Here is a 24465-nt window from a genome sequence, read left to right on the forward strand (position 1 = left end):
GCATAGGATCAGTCTATGACATGTTGATTCTTCTTTCTTTTCTTTTTTTTCATCTTTAAGTTGTTGTTTTTTTTTTTACATTTTGTCGACAAGGTGCTTCTTTACATACAGTCTCAGCACAACATAGCACAATAGTCACGAGAGAGAAACCATGTGTCTATGGTACTAATTATTACCCGCATCAATAGTTAGAGGGAGGGGGGGATGAAAGAAAGACACAACAAGAGAGCAAGAGAGTAGATAAATAGAGAATAGATAAGACGGAGATGAAATCAAAGACTATTTACAGTCGTTTTCATTGTGTTTCACGTCGATCACATCAATGTTTTTCTGAGGTATGGAATAGGCAACGTGCCCGTGTAGTGCTCGCACTTGTACGGTTGTAATGACGCAGGCCAGACGCGGCGGGGTCGGGCATCGGTGACGGAGCGGGCTGCACCTGTTCTCTGATTATCATAAAGAGGCAAACATCATTGGCACTCGGGATCCTACTATATATTGTGACATTTGACCTCTGCGTTTGGCCACTAGAACAGAGCAGACCGCCCCCTCCCTCACACTTGGGCACGACACTTCTTTTTTTTTTTTTTTTTAAATGTGGGGAAGTGTCATCCCGGTTTGATTGTTCTCCTTTTTGTAACCTGAAAATAACCTCTCAAGCGTCGACGCGGTCTACGGCCATGCTGCCATACAACGAGACGAGAGTCTTAAGAAACAGACATTCAAATGTGTATCAAAGGGTGTGTGAGTAATCATGTTTGTCTAGTGTTTTGCAGGGCTACACTTACTACTGCTTATATAGGGTTTGTTATCCTAACAGAAATCTACACTGCAGGCGACCTGCTGGAGATATGAGCTGTAACTACATGTTCAGATGTGGTGTAAATGGACAGCAGGTTGCGCTGTTACACTGACGTGGAGCGGGGCCGAATCACTGCAGAGGAATCACACACATCCCCCAGGGCGCACGCGCAGCATGTGCACCACTACACACATGCACACGCAGGACATGCAGTGATGCAGAGGTGGTGTGTGTGTGGTTGGCGGGTCAGAGGGCCTGCTGCCGAGAGCGCTTCGCAGACACTTGACACACAAACGCAGCTCTCAATCAGCCTCAGTGTCTGTTACTGGAATGAGGAGTGGTTGATCACATCTGCTGCCTGATTTCTGGCTGATTTGTGAAGACCAACATGCAGCCGCTCAAGTATTCCTGTCTTAAAGCTATTGGTTCCCTGTCATGAGTGATTCTTTGGTGTGTTTACAACCGGCAGAGATTCTTGACGCAAAATCCTCCCTTTATCAAGGCTTCAACACGGACGCACAGTGTGGCTCAGCGTGGATGGATTTTCTTTGGTTTTCAGGTGGATTTACTAAGAGCCACGTGTGGTTGTTGTAGGGAAACTCTCTTAAAGCTATTGGATCTTTGGTTCGAAGAGTCAATATTTGAAACGCAGTTAACCCGAAGAGTAACATTCAGATTATGAGAAAACACACGGAGCATTGAGAAAGATCTGATTCATCTGCACAAGTCATCAGCACTTTGAGCAGATGAATCAGATGAGTGGCGTGGAGCTACACACCCTGTAGCTCTGCAGGATTTAGAGTTAGAGCCCACTGCTTCAGTGACAAACACCCCTCCCCCCTCCATCCTTCATGCATCTGTTCAGCATCTGTCCTGCCACCGTCAGGCCTTGGAGAAAGTGGTTGCAGAGGAGGTACCGGGTTGGATCGGTGAGGCGTTGTTGTTGTTGTTGTTGTTGTTGTTGCTGTTTCCATGAGGAGTGTGCATGTGGCCGTGCACCCCGTGACCGTGCTCCTCTGGGTCCCAGCGGTCCACACTGCGACGGCGTGAGTTCATGAAGAAGTTGGAGACGGTGGAGAGCTCCAGGCCCAGCTGCTGGGAGATGGTGATCTGCATCTCCTTGGAGGGGCGGCGGTTCTCTCTGAAGATGGCTACCAAGGTGCGACGCTGCAGGTCTGTGAAGACCAGTCGCTGCTTCTTTGGCACCTGGTTGCGTTCTCGTCCTCGGTCCTCCTCCTTACGTTTACATGCTGGAGAGAGGAAGGAGGGAGGAGAGAACAAGAGAGAGGAGTTTTATTGCCATTAAAATATTCTTTACGGAGTCAAAACACAGGATCAGGCGCGAAGGGAACTAATAAATGATGGAACAGATGGGTACAGGATGAGGGTGGGATGCTAAGTGCTAATGGCTAAAGGGCAAATCAGGGTGTGACAGCAAAAGATTACAAAATGGGCCGATGCAGGTGTTTGTGTGCATGCATGGATGTTTTAGTGTTATCAGACGATGTGTTAAGCTCATTGTTAAAATGTAAATGTATACTTGGACTGTATGACTGTATACATTTGTTGTTTAAACTACAAAGTAACACGTTTCAGGGGGAATTTCAGGCTACAAAGAGAGAGAATGGGAAAATTGTGAGTGAGAAAGACCAAATTAAAACGCATTTCTGAAAGTTAAAATTCAAACTATCTAATAACCTTTTATGGCTTCGGCCTTTAAAATATTGTCTGTCTTATTTCCCAAAGTAAACTTAATATTCTTAGATTGATTTCTTACCTCCAGGCAGCTTTTGTTTAACTTGAGGAGGTCTGAAATTTGCTTGAGAGCTGTCAGTTTTCTTTATTTTCAAACTACCTTTGTGTGTAAAGTCTACTTTCAAACAGGTGAGCTGACTGTTCTGTAATCACTTCCTTCTGGTGTGTTCATGAACACAACGAGAATCGAGAATTGATTTTTGTACAGACAAGCAAATTAACGTAGAATTTTCACCATGAATGTGTATGCTTGTTTATATTTACAGCATGGGAATGATAATTCTTTCCAGCCCAAACCACTGATACGCTCACACTTGTACGCGTCATAGGCTACGTAGCATATTGACATTTCTACAAAACAAGTCATATTAATACGTTTATCGGCTGAATATCAAATAAACTAAATGCAAGAAGGCTGCCAAACCAGTGACCACAACATTTGTAAGCGTGAAACCACTACGTTTAATTAGACCTTGTGACAATTGAGAGCTGAGTTTGTGGCAACAAACACCAGATGTTTTTGATGAGAAGTTGGGATAACTCCAGCTGTGTTTGTAGCAACCAAAACCAGGTATTTTAAGCCAAAACATGATCTTGTTCTGACCCTAACCAAGTGGTTTTTGGGCCTAAACCTGACCAGAGCATGAGCACAGAGTTGTCACAAAATAAAATGGAAAAATGGAGCCTAAAGAAACATGAAGTTGCAACTAGGGCTGTAAGGATATCAGATTTTTATTATGCGATTATAGTGGCTGAAATAATTCACAATAATGATATTATAGCAAAATCTATAGAATTTGTTTTTAATGTATTTATATATAACTTTAGTCTTTTCTATGGCAAATGAAATACACTCAGAATATGCGTGTAAGGAGGTGGAAAGAGAGTCTGTAACCATAACTGAAACAATCCAAAGAATGTGAAGAGATCTGTGTATTATATCGATCAGATATCTATTGAAGTTAGTGTGCTAACCAGCTAGCCCCAACTTGTTATGGTCCAAAGCTACCGTGCTAGCAGCTCTGGTGCTCAGAGCTTACATCTCGGACAGCTACCTGCACAGCTAACTGAGCTAACAAACTAACAGAAGCTACAGTTAGCAGCCATTAGCAGTTACTCAGGTCATATTCTGTCCTCTATTTGTTGTGTTAACGCCACCTACTATGATAAAGCAGAAAAACAATTTCTGCAATTATCAGCAATTGATTTTTAAATATCATGATTATCATCAATATTGGTTCATCGTAATGTAAAGTTTCAACATAACCCAGATGTCGAACTGTCCTTGAATGCTACACACAGGCCTGTAATGGCCCCTGCAGCAGGCAGGACATGACAATAACACAGAGAACAAACATTAAGGGGATTAAGTCTTCATTGGGATGGATTTCCTATTTCAGGCAAGTTTCAAATATCTACAAGTTGCAGAGTGCAGTGAAATGAAGTGAAACCAGTGAGGCTACCTGGAGGATAGGAAATCAATCTGCAAACGTATAGAAGGCTTGGAAAATGGTCATCAGTACTGTCTTTAACATGCAAAGAGAAAAAGAAAAAGAAAAAAGAAAAAAGCACCAGTGGGAGTTTAATCGTTATTATTCTGTGTGAACGTGTAAATCCCTGGTTTAATGATACAAAAGGAAAAGCAGAGATCGTGGAGGATAAATAGTTTTCACGGTGGGTCTGTGTGAAACTGGAGGAGCGTGATGTGAAATGCTGACAAAGAGGCGGTGTGCCTTGCCTGGCTGCACCGTCAGTAGGCTCGGCTCTCGCTGTGGAGACTGAAGGGAGTCTGTTCTGTTCTGCTGCCCTAAAAAGCTGCAATGATCGATTTTCCGCGGTTTTCTCCCGAACACGTGGTCCAGTAATCAGGGCTCCCTTCCCCACCCGATCGATCCCCATCGATCCGCGAGACCGAGGTGTGTGTGCGTGTGTGTGTGAGTGTGTGTGTGTGTGTGCGTGTGCGCGCGGCGTGCACGGCCTCGCATCGGGGAGTAGAGCTCGTGAGCGCGCCTGTGTGACAGACAGATGGAGAAGAAATTGTTTATCTGTGGAGGAACAAAGGGAAAAAAGTGTGGCGGGAAAGAGTGGCAGCCATCCAGTCTGAGAGCTCTGGAGGAGGACAAAGGAATGTCTCTCATAATGTCACCATTATATATATATATATCTATAAAATAATAATAATATAGTGAGCACACGTGCACGAGATGTGGAGGAAGAAAGAAAAGTGAGGAAGTATATTTGAGGATGAGGATGAGAGGAGGAGGAGGAGGCTGCAGTGTGGAGGTGGTGTATGCAAATGATTGATGACTTTACAGCAGGTTTAGACAACAGCAGTAAACAGATTTGACTGTGAGGGGAGCAGATCGATATGAATGTGCACATGTGTATGCATGCCTGTGAGTGTGTGTGTGTGTGTGTGTGTGTGTGTGTTTGAATGGCCATTGTTCATGCTTTGTTACTGCAAGCAAAGCATAATTAATAAACAAGATATTTCTCCCTCCAGCTGGATGCAGGTTTTGGACGTGTTCAGCCGACACATCACTCTCCAGACCTCCTTCCACTTCTTCAACTCTGTTCCTCTCCTTGTTTTGCTCAATTGTTTTAATTTGCCCTCAGATTGATAGCCCCCATATTGATTGATCCGCACTTCAGAACCATTTCATGGAACGTTTATTCAATTGGTTCAGGCCCAGCCATGCCAGAATCTCCTCGCGGCTCTCTAAGTGCTGTCTCAAACCAAACTCAATACTCCCTAATGTAATGACTGAATGCTAGTGCTAATATAGTGATAATTTAATATGTAATGCCTGTTTTCGAACAACTTGTGCTACCGGCCATTTTACAATGCCAACACCACTCTGGTTCTCCTCCGTCAGCCTCCCGACGCAGCTCTGAGGCCTGCAGAGCGACACCAGAGAGTTAGCACAAGTCCTGGGCCTGCCTGGTCAATCATATTTCAGATAATCAATAGATACATTTCAAATGAGACTCCCCCCCTTCCACGGCAATGAATAGGACCACAGGGAAGGTAAAGCGGGAGCTGCTCATTAAAGTGACCTCTCTTGAGACGAGGAGCACACCGTCGTAGGCTATCTTTAGTCGCCTCATTACCAAATGGGCTTTTCAGAAGAGACAAGCGGTGGCGCTCGGCGGTCTCAAGTGGCACTCGCTCATGTCGCCTCTTTCCTACGTCCTGGTGTCAACGATGCAACTGGCACTTTGCTTAATCTCAACCTCTTGCCGATCCAAAGATTAACTCGCTGCCTGCGTGTAGCATGTTAACTTGTGCCTCCTTTAAAAGCTGCTGGGCTTTATCACTTAAGTGGCTGCTGCTTCTACTTCACTCCACTTTGTCTGTAAGATGTGCAATTATACATGAGGATGAGAGGGGAAGTCGGCGGATGGCGGTTTACTTTTGTCTGTTATATTACAGAGCATGTGATAGCCTGATAGCAATCTGCAGCTGAGAGACAAATATCAGCTGGATTGGACAACAACTGATCATACTCAGTCAGTTCCTCATTGGTCATGTTATGCTTTATGGGTGTTTGCCTTTTCTTTATTGTGTTATGAAGCATTTTTGTGCATGTAGAAGTTCTGCAAAGTGAAAAAGCCCAAAGTCAATATATAAATAAATATAATTATATATTTATTATAAAATATACAGTATACACTCCAGTCAGTCAGCAGACATACAGTTGCTACTGCTGTAGCAGCGTTATTTTAGATCACACTACCTTGGCATGCCCTACTCTGCCTCTGATTGGCTACATCCTACCCGTTAAGTAATGCGCACGTGCAACTCTCACTCTGTAGCTAAAACCGAGCATTCAAGACCCAGTGTGTAAAGAGACGCTGCAGCAATGAGCCATATGAGAAAAATAATGTTTTTTTGAAATTTAAAGTATATAAACCTGTTCTACTAGGACCCCCAAATAAAAGTATGAACCTGAAAATTAGCATAATATGGCCTCTTTAAGACATAGGTGAGAACAGGATAAGTCGAGCCAGTGGGTAAAATGAGCCACCCCCTATATCTAGGTCAACGTTAAAGGTCCTATTTGTAAGAAATGCTGATTTTTGATTCTCATTCCCAACTCGTCAGATACTGACACTGACCCATCCTACAATCCCAATGCGTCAGCAGTCATGTGACCACAAATTAAGGAAGTATACTCAATTCATGTTGGACTGAAGCACATGGAGAGAGAGGGAGCAAACCAGAGCAAAAAAAAAAAGATTATTGTCAAGCCAAGTAAATTCATCATGTTTCTAAAGTTGTCAATCCTGTATCTTAAATAAAATATATGTGTTTTGGACTACTTGACTACTTTTTTTGTTGGTCATTGTTCTGAAAACATCATTATTAGATAACTTGTTTAGGTTTCCATGAGTGCACAACAACCTGAGGTGTATACATTGAAACTATTATTTGAAACAAATATACTTTTATTTGGCTGTAAAATAATCAAATGTAAAAACTGGCTGATCTCACCCCGATCTCCCTTATAAAATAACTCTTAGTACAAAAAGTTTGCGTATTTTTTTTTCCTCAAAAAAGTTCAATTGTGGCATTAAAGCATAGAAATGCAGTTTAAATCTTAGCTCTAAAAAGAGCTGCAGCAATTAATCAGTAAGTTGTCATCTATTTCATTAATCAGCAACTATTTTGATAGTCGATTAATCAGTTTGAGTGATTTTTCAAGAAACAAAAAGTCTAAATTTTCTGATTCCAGCTTCTTAAAGGTGCACGATGTAGTTCAGGGAAAGAATTAAACTCAGAAAGTTCATATTTACAATAGTAATGAGGGAATGATACAAACTCAGAGGTAGTTATTTGATATATTTTACATATAAACAATCCATCCTCGAGGGAAATGAAGTGCCGAGAACGCTATTTGACACTAGAAGGTACTAGGAAGGGTCCTGCTGACATAAACAATCATGTTTATTCAGTCTATTCGATCTTGAAAACTACATAGTGCACCTTTAAATGTTTCTTTACTCCTCTATGACACAGCTTTGGGAAACACTGATCAACATTTTCTCAACATTGTCTGGCATTTGTTAGATTAACGATTAACCGAGAAAATAATCGGCATTATCGACTAATCGGGAATGAAATGAATCATTAGCTGCAGCCCTTGTGAAAAGTTTCTAACTCTAGGTGCACCGGAGGCTTCGAGTTTCTACATCACACTTGTGTAAGTTGCATATTGAGCGGTGATTGGCTCAGGTGAACACAGACCATACATCACAATCTGCACTGTGAAGCAACACAAAGCAAAAAAAAAAACACACAACAGACTCTCCATGTTACAGGCTGAACACGGCTGACTTGTGACTGAAGACGCTCACAGTCTGTCTGCTGTGTTTTGAAGTGTTTGAACGTGGAGGAGGAAACATGAGATTCTCAGATGGCAGCTGCCTCCTCCAGATATCAGCTCGATTAAAAAAAAAAAACAGAGATGAAAGCCGATAAGTGGATGTGAGTCACACTTAAAAGGCCATCTATCTGAAGCCCTGTGATGTGGTCAAAATAAAGAAGCACATGCGATATGACTGTCATCTTCAAAAAGGCAGGAAAGAAAAAAAAAACGCCAATAAACACACACAGATCAATGAATTTATAGGTGCAGGGGTGCATTATGTGATGTGTGTGTGACATCAGTGTGTGTGTGCATGTGTGTGTGTGTGTGTGCAGGCAGATGATGGGAGGAGGAGGGGGGAGGATGGGGTGGAGGTGGAGGGGGGGGGGCATGAGGGGCAGACGGTGAACTAACCGCACCGTGCTGCTGCTAGTCGACGCCTGGACGGACGGATGAAATCGGGCTTTGTGTCCGGTGAGACGGGCCCTCTCCCGCCCTGGACGGACGACTGCAGGCGAGAAACAGTTTGACGTCAATCACTCTCTTGTCACACCTCTCAGATGTACGGTTATTGATTATATTGATCATGTTATAGGCCTATTCATTGCTGGGAAGTAGGAAAAAAAAAGAAAAAGAAAAAGAAAAGAAAGGAAGCCCGCACCGACACACAGCAGCAGCGTCCCTCCATCCTTAAGAAGAAAAAAAAAACACGCTCGACTGATGAGGATCGGATTATTTGAAAGCTCTCGTTTATTTGTCGATGTAAAGCCTCGTGTTGTCCTGTTGGGACGACTGATCGGCAGCTTTACAGCCTATCAGATATCGGCTTCTGGTCTATTAACCGCGTGCAGGGCTGCAGCCGCACTTTTAAATGTTTTATTCTCATTCAATTGTTACAACTCGCGATAAACTGGACAAATTAACTCGACAGAGAGCGGGTTTGTGTCTGAACACGGTGGAAGTGGAGAGAATGAAACGAGTTTTATTTTTATTTTATTTTATTCTAAAAAAGAGAAGTGTTGAGGGGAAAATCAAAGCGAGAAATGTGATGTAGAAACTTTTATTATTAAACCTGACAGCCGCGTATTAATGATGTAAATATCGGACGAAGAGGGATTTAAAATCCAGCGTTTGTTTTATGTTTTGTTTTAATTGCGTGGAAATGTTCAGACATCATTATTTTATTTTAATTAAAGGAAAATGTTCAGATTTTAGTTTCATGACAGTTTGATAAAAACGAAGAAACATGCGACATGTACCGATTTATATATATATATATATATATATATATATATATATATATATATATATATATAGGTCATATATATATACATATATATATATAAAGTCATAGTCTGAAGTTGAAATAAATAAAACGAACAAAAAAATGTTTAAATCAATCAAATCAAATATAATTCTAACATTAAAAGTATCTTTGTTGTGTTAATAAAGTTAATTCTGAATTAAACCCCATTAATTAATATAATTAACTTTATTTATAAAAGCTGATGAACAAAGTCTGTGGCGGCCATTTCAATAAATAAAATAGGCTAAATGGGAAATAAAATAACTAAATAAACTAAATGTGTCTCTGCTGAAATATACTGCTGAGCAACACACACACACACACACACACACACACAGCTACAGTCTAATTTCGAAACAGGTTTTCAGTTCAAGTTAATTGTAATTAAATCCTGACGAATGTAACTTTAAAGATTTTATTTACACCTTTCAGGATTTAAAGGGAAGTGTCCCTTCTTTTAATGAACGCTCACCATGGCAACATGAGGCAGAGCTCCACATTATAAATGATTGTTGGATTTAGAGATTAATCAGTTTAACATTATTTCCTTATTCACGTGTTTATGTTCATATTTATCATGAATGATGTCATCATATAGCGACACAACCCAGCCTCTTTATAAAAACAAACCATTGTTTAAGTAAGTGTTGCATCTTTTCTTTACACTTCTGGTTCTCAGCCTGGGAGTCGGGACCTCAAATGTTGATTTCCAGGCGTCGACAGATGGTTTTGGAATAGAAATTAAAATTAAATATTGTAGACTGACTTTTAGTTTTTACATGATGCTGTCTCACAGGAGTCATTTACACTTGGGGTCATGTCTATATCACTTTTTAAATGCACAATTTGTTAGAAAATATCCTGAAAACTAACTTGCACCAAGAAATGTTAACCAACAGATGGAAATGTTTTCTATGGTCAGTGTAATTTTTGCCTTTGTTTGACTGAGCTGGTGTTAAAGTTCCTCCTCGTCATTCATTTTACCCTTTTAATTTAACATTATGCAGTTTTCCCCTGACATAACTATCTACTCTGACCTCACACTGATCATAACATCTCCTGAAATCACATATTGTTAAATGACTCTTGGTCAGAGCCCTGATGTCTCCACTCATCAACACACAGTGACGCCCTTGTGTTGCCTCTGATATCATTCGCCTTAAAATAGGATTTGTCGAGTGTGTTTTTGAGAGTCAAAGTTACTGAACACACACAAAAAAAACCCTCTTTTATTAAATTTTGGCACTTTCATGATGTTGTGAATGAAAAGTCCCAGTGATGAGGAGGAGGGTGTGAACACCAACCTGATTTTTCTGGACTGGAGTTAAAATGATGAGATGTGATTGGTTGTGATTGAAGCGAGGGGGTCGTAGCTGCCACACATATCTAATTTCATCTGTTTCTATTTATATAAGAGATGATTTAAAATCTTACATAAAGGTTTTCTTTACTTTACTGTCATGTAAAGCCAGTGTTTTCCTCACTCACTCTCATTCATACTTGAGTGTCACAGTATTTCGCACCAGTGTGCCTGTAGTGGCTACGCAAAAATGAGGGTAGAAAGGCAAAAGGATGTGCTTTGCTGATGCTGGTACAGAGCCAGAAGAGAGAGCGAGAAGGGGGGGGGGGAGGCAGGGAGGAAGGCAGGGAGGGAGGGAGGGAGGGAGGGAAGGAGAGGGAGAATGAGAGAGCCGAAGAGAGCAGAAGAGAGGAAATCAATACCGATTCAGAGTGAGTCAGATAAGCCTGAACAATGTATAGTGCAGACATACTCTATAACCCAGTCACACACACACACATACACATGTGGAAGCACTCACACATGCACACACACACACACACACTGGGTGAAATGTGCTCGCGTGCCTCCATAAAGGCATTACAAACCCCATAAAGCATCGCAACCTTTAAAAATCAAATGACATCACAACCTTGGATTGCTTTGAGGATTCGCTGACATGAGCAGAAAGCGCTCATTACTACGACTCGATAGGCAGCTGGACGCTCTGATGCTCTTTGTCTACTGTAAGATGCTCTTAAGCTCTGATCTGTCTGCTGTTTTGCGTCCGGATATCAGCCTCCCTGCTGCAGCCTCTTTTCACGTGGTGGGGCTTCACAAAACACGATCTGATGCGAGTTTCCACCATCCTCGCTGCTGTCGGGATGTTTTTGGGGTGTAAACAGGGTTCTTTGAAACCACTTACACGCCCTCTGGCACGGCGTTCAGGCTGCGTGTGGTCCTCGGCTGTTAACCACAGATTTGACTTTGCTTACCTAGAAGATGCTGTTACAAGAGCGAGCAGCACCACCACCACTCTCTGCCTCTCTCTTTTCTTCTCCTCTCCCCTCCTTCCTCCCTTATACTTATCAATTATTAAGGTGGCTATTGATCCTTTCACTACCCCTGTCTCTATCTGGCTGTTCACACAAAGCCCAAACCATGCCCGCCCTCACTCAATCAATGGCATCTCCCAGCTTTTCCACCTCTTTTCTTTTTCCACATGTCAGGTTTTAGCTTTTCTCGCTTTTGCACTTACATTTTTCTTTTTTTTGTACGTTCCCAATTTGCTCCATTTGTATTCTCCAGAAAAAAAAATATGAGGAACAGCAGAGCGGGTATTAATCTTTAATGGCGCATGCAGGCAAGTTTTTTGATGGGCATTAAAAGATAGAGTGGAGGAGAGGAAAATGGCTGTGAGTGTGTGTGCATTGTTTGACTTCATGCAAGCAGCAGCAGCAGCTCACATTCATCCCCACCTCGTCCTCAAGCCAATGATTTTCTTTTTTTTCTTTTTTTTTTTTTTTTGGTTTTGTTTTGTTTTTGTTCCTGTGGTGCCGATCCTCCTGAAGCCAAACAACCTGCCTGCCTGTTGCCAGGTTAACCAGCGAAAGATTAGTGATATTATTGTCATATGCTCCAGAGAGAGAGAGAGAGAGAGAGAGAGAGAGAGAGAGAGAGAGAGAAGGAGAAAATCGAGGGAGAGCGCCAGGGAGTGGGAGAGAGAAGGGGGGGGTTGGGAAGGGGAAACGGCCTTATTGATCTCTTATGTGCAAAGCCAGGCAAACACTGAAAGGACAGAGCTACACTATTAATGACACTCACAGCCTCAGCTCCTAATCCACATCTATCTATCTATCTATCTATACCACATCTAACCCCTCAGATTTAAAGGTGCACTGTGTAGTTTTTGGCAAGAAAAGACAAAAATCTTCATTGATTTTTTTTTTTAAGCCTAAACAAACTACATAAACAAACTCTCTTTGTTTTCACGACTGAATAAACAAACTGACCTTAAAGGACAACACACTTTCATGCTGTTTTACTTTGTTTATATGTGGCGGACCCTGCCACCTTTTCTAGCTTCAAACAGTGTTCTGGGGACCTGATTTTCCTCAGAGAACAGAAAAAATTAATATTTCTGAGTTTGTATTATAGTTAATATTACCTTTCTGGGTTGCTGAATTGCTCCTCCAAAAACAACATAGTGCACCTTTAAGTTGTGTTGTTTAAAACATTAAAGGGGCACTCTGTAGTTTTTGAAGAAGAAATTCAAAGTCAGAATTTTAACAAGGTGATAATACAAACTCATTTCTGTTCTCAGAGGAAAATAAGGTCCCCAGAACACTGTTTGAGGCTAGAAAGGTGGCAGGGTCCGCCACATATAAACAAAGTAAAACAGTATGTGTGTTGTCCTTTAAGGTCAGTTTCTTTGTTGAGTTTATTCAGTCAAGAAAACAAAGAGAGTTTGTTTGTTTATTTAGTTTGTTTAAGCTTAAAAAAAAATGAAGATCTTTTCTCTTTTTCTTCAAAAAAACTACATAGTGCGCCTTTAAAAAGTGTCTCGTCCTGGTGATTTTGCTCACTCTAATGTTGTTGTGATGGTGGATTGCAATATCCATCTTCTACAGAGGAAGATCAAAGGTATTTTACTGTAATACATTATACATAATACATCAGTTAAGCAGAGGACTCTCACAGGTGTCATTCTCAGCCAATAAAAGAGGCAACATTTGCTTTACTCATCTCCCCTGAGCTTCCTCAGCATCAATCAAAACTCTTTATTCTTCATATTGTCTCGTCTGTACTGGTCCCTGTTACCAATCCCCCCCCCCCCCCCCCCCCCCCCCCCCATCCCAGTTCTAATCAATACTTCATCAGGACGTGCTGGTGCAGCTTAAGGTTGCCTTGAAACAGATCAGTGGCTCCATGTTGGAGGAGAATGAGCCAAGTGTTTTACATCTCTGATTATAAGAGTGATGTCACTGGTATAATGTATAAAAGTGTTTTTAAAAGGTCTTTTAATGAAGTGAAGTCATGATGAGTCACAGGGAGCGCGTGCCCTGCCTCACAGCCCGTCATATACCTGCCTGCGATCTAAATATAGAGCTTTTTACTACGCAGCGTTAACTGGGAAGCCGGAGAGACCCGGTGCGGTTATTGCGTCTTTCAGCTCCGATACGAGTATTGATCCGTGTGCCACATTTAAAAGGGAGAGTGGGAACTGGCGTATTGATCAGGCAGCCTGGGGTCACCCCGCTTCTCCCGCGCAACTAGTTGGCCCAGTAGCCCCGCCACCACCATCTCCTCCACCACCACCACCATCTCCTCCACCACCACCACCATCTCCTCCACCACCACCACCGCCACCGTGGAGTGTGTGTGTGTGTGTTTATGGTCGCACACAGAGAGAGAGGGTGAAAAACAGCCGTCGGTGGGAGGGCAACTATTTCGAGGTTTATTGTGAATCAATGGCGATTTGCTGTGTGCCGATCAAAAATATAGACCTACAGATTTAGTCTGCAACAGCCCCGCGTAAACGCAGTTGCGCACGCCCAAAGCAAGTCGTTAACAACGTTGTTTACCAGAGCTTTAAACTCACAACAATTAAACGTGTCTTCTCCACGTGAATAATCTATTTTTTTAAAGGGAATAATGAGATCATTTCAGGGATGGAGCCGCCGTGGCCCTGCGCGCTCTCCTGAACTGTCCGTGGTGCTGAATGTTTCAGGCCTGCGCAGCTTCAGTGTGCGTGTTGATAATTTGGAGACTCACGGTGTGTGGTGACCGGGCTGTTGCTTCAGATTGATCAGTTTTAATGTGGATTAATAAACCTGAGAGGACGGGGTCTTACCGGCCAGTCGGAGAGCAGACATCCGCTGGAACTCGGGCTCCTGCAGCCACTTCCACATCCTCCTGAAGGTCTCCCGGCCTGACTTGAGCTTACTCCAGGGTTTGGGGTTCCGTAGCAGGTCTGACAAGGTTCCCTGCGACCGGCTCAAGATCCTCTGGGCGAATATGGCCTGCGGGATGGAGTAGCGCTTTAACTCGGCCGTTATCCGCTGAGCCACTTCCTTTGTGTTGATTTCTTCCGCCTGGATGCCTGAGCCCGCTACTCCCTGCCCGCCTCCGTGGCCGTGCCTCTCCCGGTCCCCCAGCATTACCGCGCCGTTCGCCTGGGAGTGGAGGTGACTGTGCGGGTGGTGGTGCATGCCATTGAGGTTGGAGATCATACCGTGGCCGTGGCCCCCTAAACTCCTGGCCAGGTGTTCTTGGTCGCTTCGGGACAGCATGGAGGCGTGGGACTCGAACCCTGACACCGGAGAGAGCATCTTGGAGTCGGTGGAGAGGTGCGCGCTCGGACCGTAGGCCGAGAGAGGCTGCTGGGAGTTGTGCAAAGAGCCCAGCCCGCTGGACAGCGGGGACAGCGAGCCGTGACCCATGCCGGACACGGACATCTCTTTGGGGTAGTGACTGTACAGGTTGCCCATGGAGGCGAGCCCCCGGTGGTCGTCCCGCATCAGCGTGAAGCTGCCGCTGACGTTCCCGGCGGAGAGGCGTTGATGGGCGGCAGCGTGGTGGTGTGAGTGCGGGTGGTGAAACTTATCCGAGACGTTGGATATCGGAGGTAGATGCTGCAGGGGGGTCAGGGTGGTGTACGTGTTGCTAAGGCTCATCCCGGTCTCGCACATGCTGATGGACGGGTGCAGGTGTCCGGACAGCGCGGACGGGTCTGTCCGGTAGTCCCCGCCGGAGCCCTCCAGGAGCGAGGCCATGCCGGACACCATGGCTGTCCGCGAGCCGGGAGCGTGCGAGACCAGATTCCGGGGAGTGGAGCTGGGGGACGGTGACGGCCGACCGTGCGGGGAGCTCATGAGGTCTCCCGCCTGGGAGTGCGAGGAGACGCTGTGGAGGTTCTCCATGGTGAGCTCCATAGCTGAAGGATATATGTTCCCCTGTCCCACCCTCCCCACCCTCTCCCCTCGTCTCTCGCTCCTGTCTCTCACGCTCACTCAGGGACGCGCACTCTCTCTTACCCCTCTAGCCCTCCTGGAGCGATAAAATGAGCAAACCGTTTGAAAGCCAATCCATTGATTCAAAAATGTCCGATCAATCCAGAGCGGTGGAGATAAGTTCTGATGTTCCGAGGACAGGACAGAACCGAGCGTCTCCGCGGCGCCGTGGCGCTGTGTGCATTGATGTGGACGGGAGCTCTCCAGGGCTGTATCTCATCTCTGGTCCAACAGCGCTCCTCTAAGAGCAGGCTGAGCCGCGTGTCACAGACATGAGCGCGCGCCTCTGTGTATTTAAAATGTGGGGCGGGTACGAGCACAGCTTTCCTGACGGTCGTCCTCACCGGGATGAAAACACGTCTCACACCGGACACCTCGCGCTTTTTAAAATGACCCCGCGCGTCATTTAGTGTCGAAGAAGAAGTCAGTTTGTCACACGGTGCCTGGGTCGTTTTCTGCGCGCGTGCGGCTCGCGTGCACCTGTCCACACCTGAGAGACAGTCGGTCAGACGCACAGGTGACGTCCTGACGTGCAATATGTGTAAAATACAGTCAGCGCCAGTGTCCGGACGCAGGAGTTCTTTACAGATAAACTTTGTTTTCCCACGGACTGTATGGTTTTGCATTTATGCGCTTAGTGATAAACCTGATCGAAGTATTGATTGACAGAGATTAATGACGTGGCGCAGGCCGGTGAAGAGGAGGCGGGAGGAGGCGGGAGGGCGGGAGGTCACAAAGTAAGTTAGGATCCCAGCTGCAGATCAGTGAGAGGAGCGAGGCTGCTGGTGTGATAAGTTCACCAAGACCTGAGAGAGAGTTCAGCTTCTGAGTGATCCTGAATAATGTGACGCTGGTTGTGTTTGTTTGTTTTCTATAACATTGTCATAGAGGCCATTTTAAAGATGACTGCAGCCTTAAAAGAGAGAAGAGGAGTGTTACATCAATAACAAGAGAGAGAGAGAGAGAGTGTGTGGAGGGATTTTAAATAAGTAGCCTACAATATAAATAAATAAACAGCACATGTCGTCTTGACTTGTGAAGCAGTTGGGTCACTTGTGACTTTATGTTAAATCAATATCACTGAAATGTAGTGTAACGTAACGTGTAAGTAACTTCTTAACAATCCTGTTTCAGAAAAACTAAAATAAATTATAATAACAATAATAATAATAATAATAATAGGCTAATAACAATAATAATAATAATAATACAAATTATAATGATAATAACATCCCTATATTTATTTAACGTTGTATAATTTTAATAAATGACATTGTATCTATATCATCCTCTGTGTCTCATCTCTCGCTCCAGCAGCAGGTCGGCTCGGTGCTGATGGATGTTTGTACCGTCCGCCTCTTCTGCTGCTGCCTGTCCGTGTGTGCGTGTGTGTGTGTGTGTGTGTGTGTGTGTGTGTGTGTGTGTGTGTGTGTGTGTGTGTGTGTGACTGAACCGTGTGTAAGGAAATTTTGAGAAGCGTTTTGAAACAGCTGCTCCAGTTCGGGGTTTCAACAGTCTTTTTAATTTAATTTTTTTTTTTTTTAGCTTGTTCTCAGAGATTCAGCTTGCGGGACAGGACAAAAATTAAGAAATGAGCAATTAGAAATAAAGAAATTAAGATATTTATAGTTAATATCATCCGTATTGTTAAGTTTGTTCATTAAACATTAACTGTTTCTAATATTCACGGTAAAAAAAAGGCATATTCTGCCTTTAATTCACTGAAACAATGATCATCTAAATTAAAAATAAATAAAGCTTTTAAAAAATATATATAAAATATATATAGTTTTACAACCTACAGGCCTAAAGTCAAAACTCCGAATTAATTTGTAGTATAAACACTTTAGATAAATTAATTGTGCCCAAAAGCCTCTAAAAGATTTTTTTTTTTCGATTTTTCGTTTATTTTAAAAATCTGAAATAAACCTGAAAATAAATTACAGCATCGTTTTCAAGTGCGGTTCAATAATCAGAGCTTGTTAATTTTTTAGGAATTAAAACAGAGAACACACACACACACACACACACACACACACACACACACACACACACACAGGCCTTCTGTCCTACGACCCCAGAGTAAACAGACTGATCCAGATGTTTTTCCTGCAGATGTTTCAGATTAATTCACCAGATTTTAATCACAAATAAACATTTTTAAGGGCGCGAGGGGGTCAACAATAATCCTAACAAGAGGCAGCTTGTAAATTAAAACAACCGGAAGAAACCATATTATTTCTGTGAACCATAGAGCTCCACGGTTAAGCTGTTTCCCCTCCCTTAAAGTTCAGAAATTGATCGCCTGCGTTCGATATATTGATCATCGATCACTTCAATCTCACTCGGCGCTGTTCGCTAAACACGGAGGCGTTTGTGTGAGCTCGTCTCAGCGGTGAGGTTTGACCTGTAGCACGCGGCAGGAAAATGTTGGCTAAAAATACTGAACGTCAGCCGTGTTGTTTTATTATCTATCGAGCAGAGCGCCATTAAAACTCTCAATAATAATGAGGTCGGTGTCGGCCTCTAATTTAGCTCCTTACATTACAGGAGAGACGTGATTTCGATGATGAGGAGGAAAACAAACAATATGATATTTATTTAATTTATCTTTAAAAAAAATGGGAAAATTCTACAGAGACGAAACATCTCAGATGAAAGTGTTATTTTGGGTTTATTAATTTCTCTGCAGACTCTGTTTCTGCCTCATTCAGCTGGTTTGGACCTTTTAAATCCCTGCTTGGATTTATGATAACACACACACATGTGTAAATATAAAATATAGATTATAAGTATGAGATGTAGATTTGAGTGTTACACACAGAAACACAACACTGCCTGCACATTTCCTTCTGTATTTATTTACTTGAATCTCTGCAGAATGACAGGGCAGTTTTTTGTTTTTTCATCCATCCATCATGCAGATGTTTGTGATTTTTTTTCAGTATTTCTACATAGTTCACCCTGTCAGCAAAATGTCATTATTCATCTGAGAGAAAAGACTGATGAGCTGTGAGATACAGGCTAAAAAACAAAAGTGGAAGAGGGACTGGAACAGAGCAGAAAGAAAACAAACAATAAAAAACATTCATGATGTTTCTGCTGAAGTGCTCTGCGTGCATCATTAGAGGAAACTGCAGAGTCCCAACAAGTCTTATCTGCTAATCTGCTGCACAGCTAACATAACATATAGGATTGATTCAGTGTTTAAAGTAAAACATTTTTTTTTTTTTAAAAATAGCAAAAAATATTGATTACAGTTTTGTTCTATCTCTCTGTGGGATGAAGTCACATGCAGCTAAAAAAAAGTCTCATCTGTCAGAGATCTCAACGAAGACATTTACAGGATGAGGACGAAGAAAAAATCATTTTCTGCAAATTGACTGAACGTTGCTTTGAAACACATTATTCAAAAACAGATAAAGAATTATTACCTTTTATATTTCTCTATATTGGCTTTTGTGACCTCAGTATATATATTTTTTTTAATAATCAGTTCCCTTTTTTATTTGTCGAGCTTTAAATCTTCTGTTGAAGAAAGCAGGCTGATGTCTGCCTCATTTCTTTTTGTAATAATTATTTTTTTCTGCTCTGAATATTAAATACGCTGCTGTCAGCGTGAGATTATTTTCAGAATACAGTGGAGTTAAAGTGAAATTCAGCTCTCACAGAGCCATTATGAGAAGGTTTGTGTCTTAAAAGACGAATCAGCCTTATTGAAAATCTTCGTTTTACGGCAGCGAGCCCATCATTTGAAAAAAAACAGTTTAATCTGGAGTGTTTTTGTATAAAATCTGATGCCTAAAATATTACAGATGTGAGTGTGGTACTGAACATCTACATCGCCGTAGCCTGGATTCTCCGCCCTGCTTCTGTTGCAGTTAACCGTATTGAGTTTTCGATGGAGGGATGCAGTGTGTGTCTTTTATCACCTTTTTTTTTTTTAGGATGAAATAATGCAAGTTACCGTTATTAAAATCCAGACTTTATCATATAATGTGGGAATTTACATACAGTCTCTTTAACTCTCAGCAGCTTGTGATCATGAAAGAATAACAATACGTGTAAAGCTTGTTAAAATCAGGTAAAGCAGTTTGTTAATACATGTTAAGGTGCAAAAACCATGTTGATTTAAACAGCTCAACAATTTAATCTACCTGCTCGACACTTAAATACAAAACTAGGATATTCCTGTCATTGATTAAAACCTTCCCTCAGCGTTTAAGTGGAGAGTTTACAGTTTACAGTGAGACAACAACGAGATCGAGGAGGCCGATTTTCCTCTTTTATGTCTGAGTCATATTTTTCAGCATTCTGACGGTGACGTTTTCATTAATCATATCTCTTTATCAGCTGAAAATGCACCGGAGTACAACTTCTCCAGCATCCATATCCTCTCAGGCACCGGTTGCTAAGTAACAGAAGGAGAGATGTATTGAGACAGAAAAGTCAATCAATTCTCCTGCGATGTGTGTGTGTGTGTGTGTGTGTGTGTGTGTGTGTGTGTGTGTGTGTGTGTGTGTGTGTGTGTGTAAAGCACTGCCATATTGTTTCTGCAGTTGAGTGTGCGTCTGTAAATAAAGTTTGGGAGAATATACAGTATGTTTTCAAAGCTAGGAGGGGATTTAAAAAATTGTGAAATAGCCCTTTATCTTCAGCCGCTTAAAGCCACAGTATGTAACTTCCTGCCGAAAGCTAGTTGATGGTTGAGTCCCCTTTTTCCATCAATCCATCCATTACTGCAACCGCTCGTCCTTTGCGGGGTCGCAGGGCGCTGGAGTCGATCCAAGCTAACATTGGACGAGTGGCGGGGTCCGCCAGTCTCGTGCCCAGATCGTCCAAATACCAATCAAAATCAATCACCAAATTGGCACTTTGGCGTCTGACCTGAAGCGTTAACCCAAAGCGTTTCGAAAGAAACTCAAGAATCAGCTACTTTCACCAGAACGACTTTAAAAGTTGCACCAACGTCGTCTTCAACCGTTTTATACCCAAAGGTCACGAGTCCCCTCACTCCTCCTGCAGGGATTATCCGCTTTACATCGCATCACTCAGGTGCAGTTTGAGGCTTATAAGGGAAACTCTTATCTCCACCATACAGAGGCATACAGTCAGCTGGAAGACCTTATGCTGCCCGTACCCAAAAGGGACATCATTGGACATCATTCGGTTGGCCCGCTGGATCGAAAAACAAAAAAGCGAAAAACAACCCTGACCTCTCTGGACTTTGTTGTTTCTGCGTCTGAACAGAGTGGTTTCCTGCTCTGAGTGGAAACCAAATGGAAACTAGTTAATGCACAAAAAAGGGTCATTTTTATCTGTGTGTGTCGAGTTATATGTCGTACAGACTGCTGTCCTTCAAGATAAATAGAGAGAATGAAAAGCACACATCAGCCTCTGTCAGCTCGGCTTTTCCAACTTCTGCATGAAAATATGTAGATTTTTTTTTCTTTTTACGAAATGTTCTGTGTTTAAAGCTTCAAATGCTTTAGAAATTGACTACAACCACACAAAAATAATTTTAAAAAAGACAAGTAGAAATGTACAGATTTACTTTAAACCAGCCTCTCCATGTCTGTTTCCCTCAGGTCTCCTACAGCAGGAGGCAGAGAAATATGCTGGTTTCATACACTCCATCGATTTTGCCCTCGAACAAAGACAGACTGAGAGAGAGAGGAGAGGAGGAGAAGAGGAGTGGGAGAAATGAGAGATGGATGAAGAGTGCCGGCCACAACTGTAAATTTTCTTGTTTTATCTAAAGCACAGCCGATTCTGTTTGGCGATCCCAAAAGGAGATACGAGGATGAGCATTTAATGTTCATTTAAAGGTTGTGTGTGTGTGTTTTTGTGTTTGTGTGTGTGTGTTTACTTCAGAGGGGGAAACACTCATCAAGCTGGCTTCGAGCTCCAAAACGCAGAAAAAGACGCCGTTTACTCTGCGAATGAGTGTGAAATAGAGCACGAAACAGAGAACAACAAGGAAGGAGAGGAAGAAGAAGAAGAAGAGGAGGAGGAGGAGGAGGAGAGGGAAGGGAAGAGAGAGAGAGAGAGGAGAGGAGAGGAGAGAGTTGGGCTGGTGTTAAGGTGATTAGTCTGGTGGGTTGGCGATAGAGAGAGTTGATCAATAACCTATCGATCTCCCATTGCGAGTGTCAGGGGGGTAGTGGGAAAGAGAGGGAGGGTGAGAGAAAGGATAGGGAGGGAGTCGGTCCTGGCTTGACTTTTAAAAATCCTTTACTCTGCAGATGACAAATAACCCATTAGATTGCAGGAGAGCTGGAAAATCTGGAAATCCTTCCTGCTACACACACACACACACACACACACACACACAGGAGATCACAAACACAAACATACCTGTAATATTTCCCCCTCTCAAATAAGCGTGGTACAGACGATTCTTCAACCACGGCGGCATGCAAAAGAAAAAAATCATTTCTGTGAGTGGTGTGGAGGAACTATTGAGCTCAATGCAGTGAAGTTACTTAGCAGACCATTACTTCAAAGAATTCCTCTAGGCTGAAATATTCACTGAAGCAAGTCTCACTCGATACTCAACCCCGAAGCCTTTTAAAAATGTTCTGCAATGAGTCTATTAGAAACAGGTGACACATTTAAAACGCAGACAGAAGCAGGAAAAGAAACAAAAAAGCCGCCAGTCTCCACCTAGGCTCGCAGGAAGACAAATGTTTTCCACATCCACCATCCAATATTCTGTGTTTGGAGCATTAAGCAGCAAAATGATATAAGATCTTGTGGAAATAATGAGATGATGACAAACATGACTATTAGCAATCCGGACCCTCAGGCCTCGGCAACAAGGAGACTGAAAAATGAATACTGAGAGAAAACTCTTTAAAAAGAGAGAGAGAGCCGGTGAAACACAGTGTGCGTATATCTGTGTGCAGGTGGTATTAAAGTTTTGTATTTTTTAAGGTTCAGTATTAGTTGTAGTTTATGATAATAATGAGGATATTTGATATTTGAGCATTATTTTAAATTTAAGTTCAGACTAAGAATTACAATACAAACACAACACTTTGTGAAGGCACAGCCATGAAGATATCCCGGTGTCAATAAACGTGCACTCATGCCTCCTCATGCTTGAAGCATTCGACCATCTCCTGTATATTTTCATTTTATTTGAGTTGGTTTTATGAATACACACTAAAGTCTAGTTTTTATATTATCTTAGTTAAACCGTCAGTAGGAAACTTATTTGCTTCTACTTGTCATTCTGAAGTAAAAACTGATTGTGAAGTGTAACGCTGTAGAAAAATGACACAATCCACGTATAGATTGGTTCCTTATAAACCTCACCTTCACAGCGCGTTTGCCATTGTGCAACCAAAACAGGGAGAGGCATTATTTACCCCGGTCACTATCCCCAGGTAACAGTGGATCAACTGGAAAAACTGTGGAAACTTGACACTGCAAAAGAGAAAGAAGCATGCTGACAGAGGCGAAGAGGGACAGAAAGAAACCGAGGTAAAACAAGAGCTTTCACTTGATGGAGAGCGCTCTGGTGTTGTGTCAAAATATGTTCCCATATTGATTTGTGTTCAGCCTTACTACCTGGACATGAGACGTTCAAAACCGGCATTCTTTCCGCTAGATCAGTAAATAACAAAACTTGCCTACTTGTTAATATAACCAGGTGTTTGACTTTGCCCTTTCATAGCACTGATTTCACGGTTTCTAGGTCAAATTTGGATTAATACGGTTGTTTTTTTGCTTTGGTCAGTAGCCAGGCTGCTGGCGGTAGCCATGCTGCTAACGTCTTTGCAACAGCAGTGCCAACAGTAATACGACGGGGAAACACCTGGAGGGGGCAAAGTTGAAACGTTGAACGTCTATTAATTAGCTATTTTTAAACTCTGAATATTTACAGTAATGTGGATGTAACGGTTAGGTACAGCGGTCTGGTCAGATCGGTGACTTTACTGTAATGCAGCCATTAAAAACAAGAAAAGACAACATTTATGCCAGATCACAATATAACGATATCCAAAATCTAAAGCTATATATCACGATGACAATATAATATAGATATATTGCCGAGCCCCAAGTTAACCATAATAACATCGGTGCAGGTGTCTTTGTTATATGTGTCACTAGGAAAGAGGTCATGGTATTACAAGGTTTGTCGCTCCCCGGTGTAATCCGGACCGCGCAGGGTGGGGGTCAGTTTAGCGGGGAGAGGTGAAGGGTCACTCGGTCCTGGAAAATACCACAGACCCCAAAGGACGGATGTCAGGGTAATAGAGAAGAGGATGGTTATTGAACAAGCCATCATTTTTATTGTCAGCTCCCATATACCGGAAGTCTTTCACTACAGCAGGTGGGGTTAAAGGACTGGGTGCCGGTGCGTGATGTGTCTGCATCAAAATAAAAACTCGGCACTTTTCCTGCCATGAATCACCGCCGTGCTCCGATTTCTCTTTGCGGAGGCTCGGAGATTTGAAGGCGGAGAATGATGGATTTCTCTTGCATTGGGGCTCAGCTCTCAAACAGCCATTATCATTACAGATCCTGCTGACTCCAGGGCTCATTTGGACAAATGGAGAGGTTTTTTGATATTTGAGGGAAGCCATGTAGAAGAGTGCCTAATGGCCAAAACACAAGCCTCTTTGTCCAGTCCTCTCTCTCAGCCACACTCAGCTCTGCCATTCCTCATTCCTCTTTAATTTCCTCGTTTTCCTCTCGTTTCTCCTCCTCCAACTGCATGGCTCTCTCCTTCTTATGTCCTTGTCTCCCATGTGCCACAGCTCCCCCCGCATTCCTCCCTTCTACCTGCTCAGAGAGCACCTCCCCCACCACCAGCGTCCCCGCTGCCATGCAGTCTCTCAAATTAATGTAGAGATATTGACAAGTGATGGGCCTGGGAGGCATAGATCATCAGGAGGGAGGGGAGAAAATGGACAGAGGGGTCTCCCTATCAT

The 24465-nt window shown here is 42.8% G+C and overlaps 1 protein-coding gene across 1 annotated transcript; it reads right to left on the minus strand.

Moving 5' to 3' along the window:
* Positions 1–1684: 1684 nt before the first annotated feature.
* Positions 1685–15445, minus strand: onecut3b (one cut homeobox 3b). Its single transcript, XM_073491923.1, has 2 exons — positions 14365–15445; positions 1685–2052 (listed from the first exon to the last, which is right to left on the minus strand). Exons 1-2 carry the CDS (start codon positions 15443–15445, stop codon positions 1685–1687), a joined length of 1449 nt encoding a protein of 482 aa, XP_073348024.1.
* Between the last annotated feature and the right edge of the window lie 9020 nt (positions 15446–24465).

The sequence above is a fragment of the Pagrus major genome, chromosome 21 (genome assembly GCF_040436345.1).
Source record: "Pagrus major chromosome 21, Pma_NU_1.0".
Classification (NCBI taxonomy): Eukaryota; Metazoa; Chordata; class Actinopteri; order Spariformes; family Sparidae; genus Pagrus; species Pagrus major.

Bases quoted from the DNA above. Each gene is read 5' to 3' on its own strand.
- onecut3b (XM_073491923.1), bottom strand. From the start codon at position 15,445: ATGGAGCTCACCATGGAGAACCTCCACAGCGTCTCCTCGCACTCCCAG. The intron at 2,053-14,364 runs GTAAGACCCCGT...TCCTCTCTCCAG, and splicing joins GTCTGCTCTCCGACTGGCCG to CATGTAAACGTAAGGAGGAG.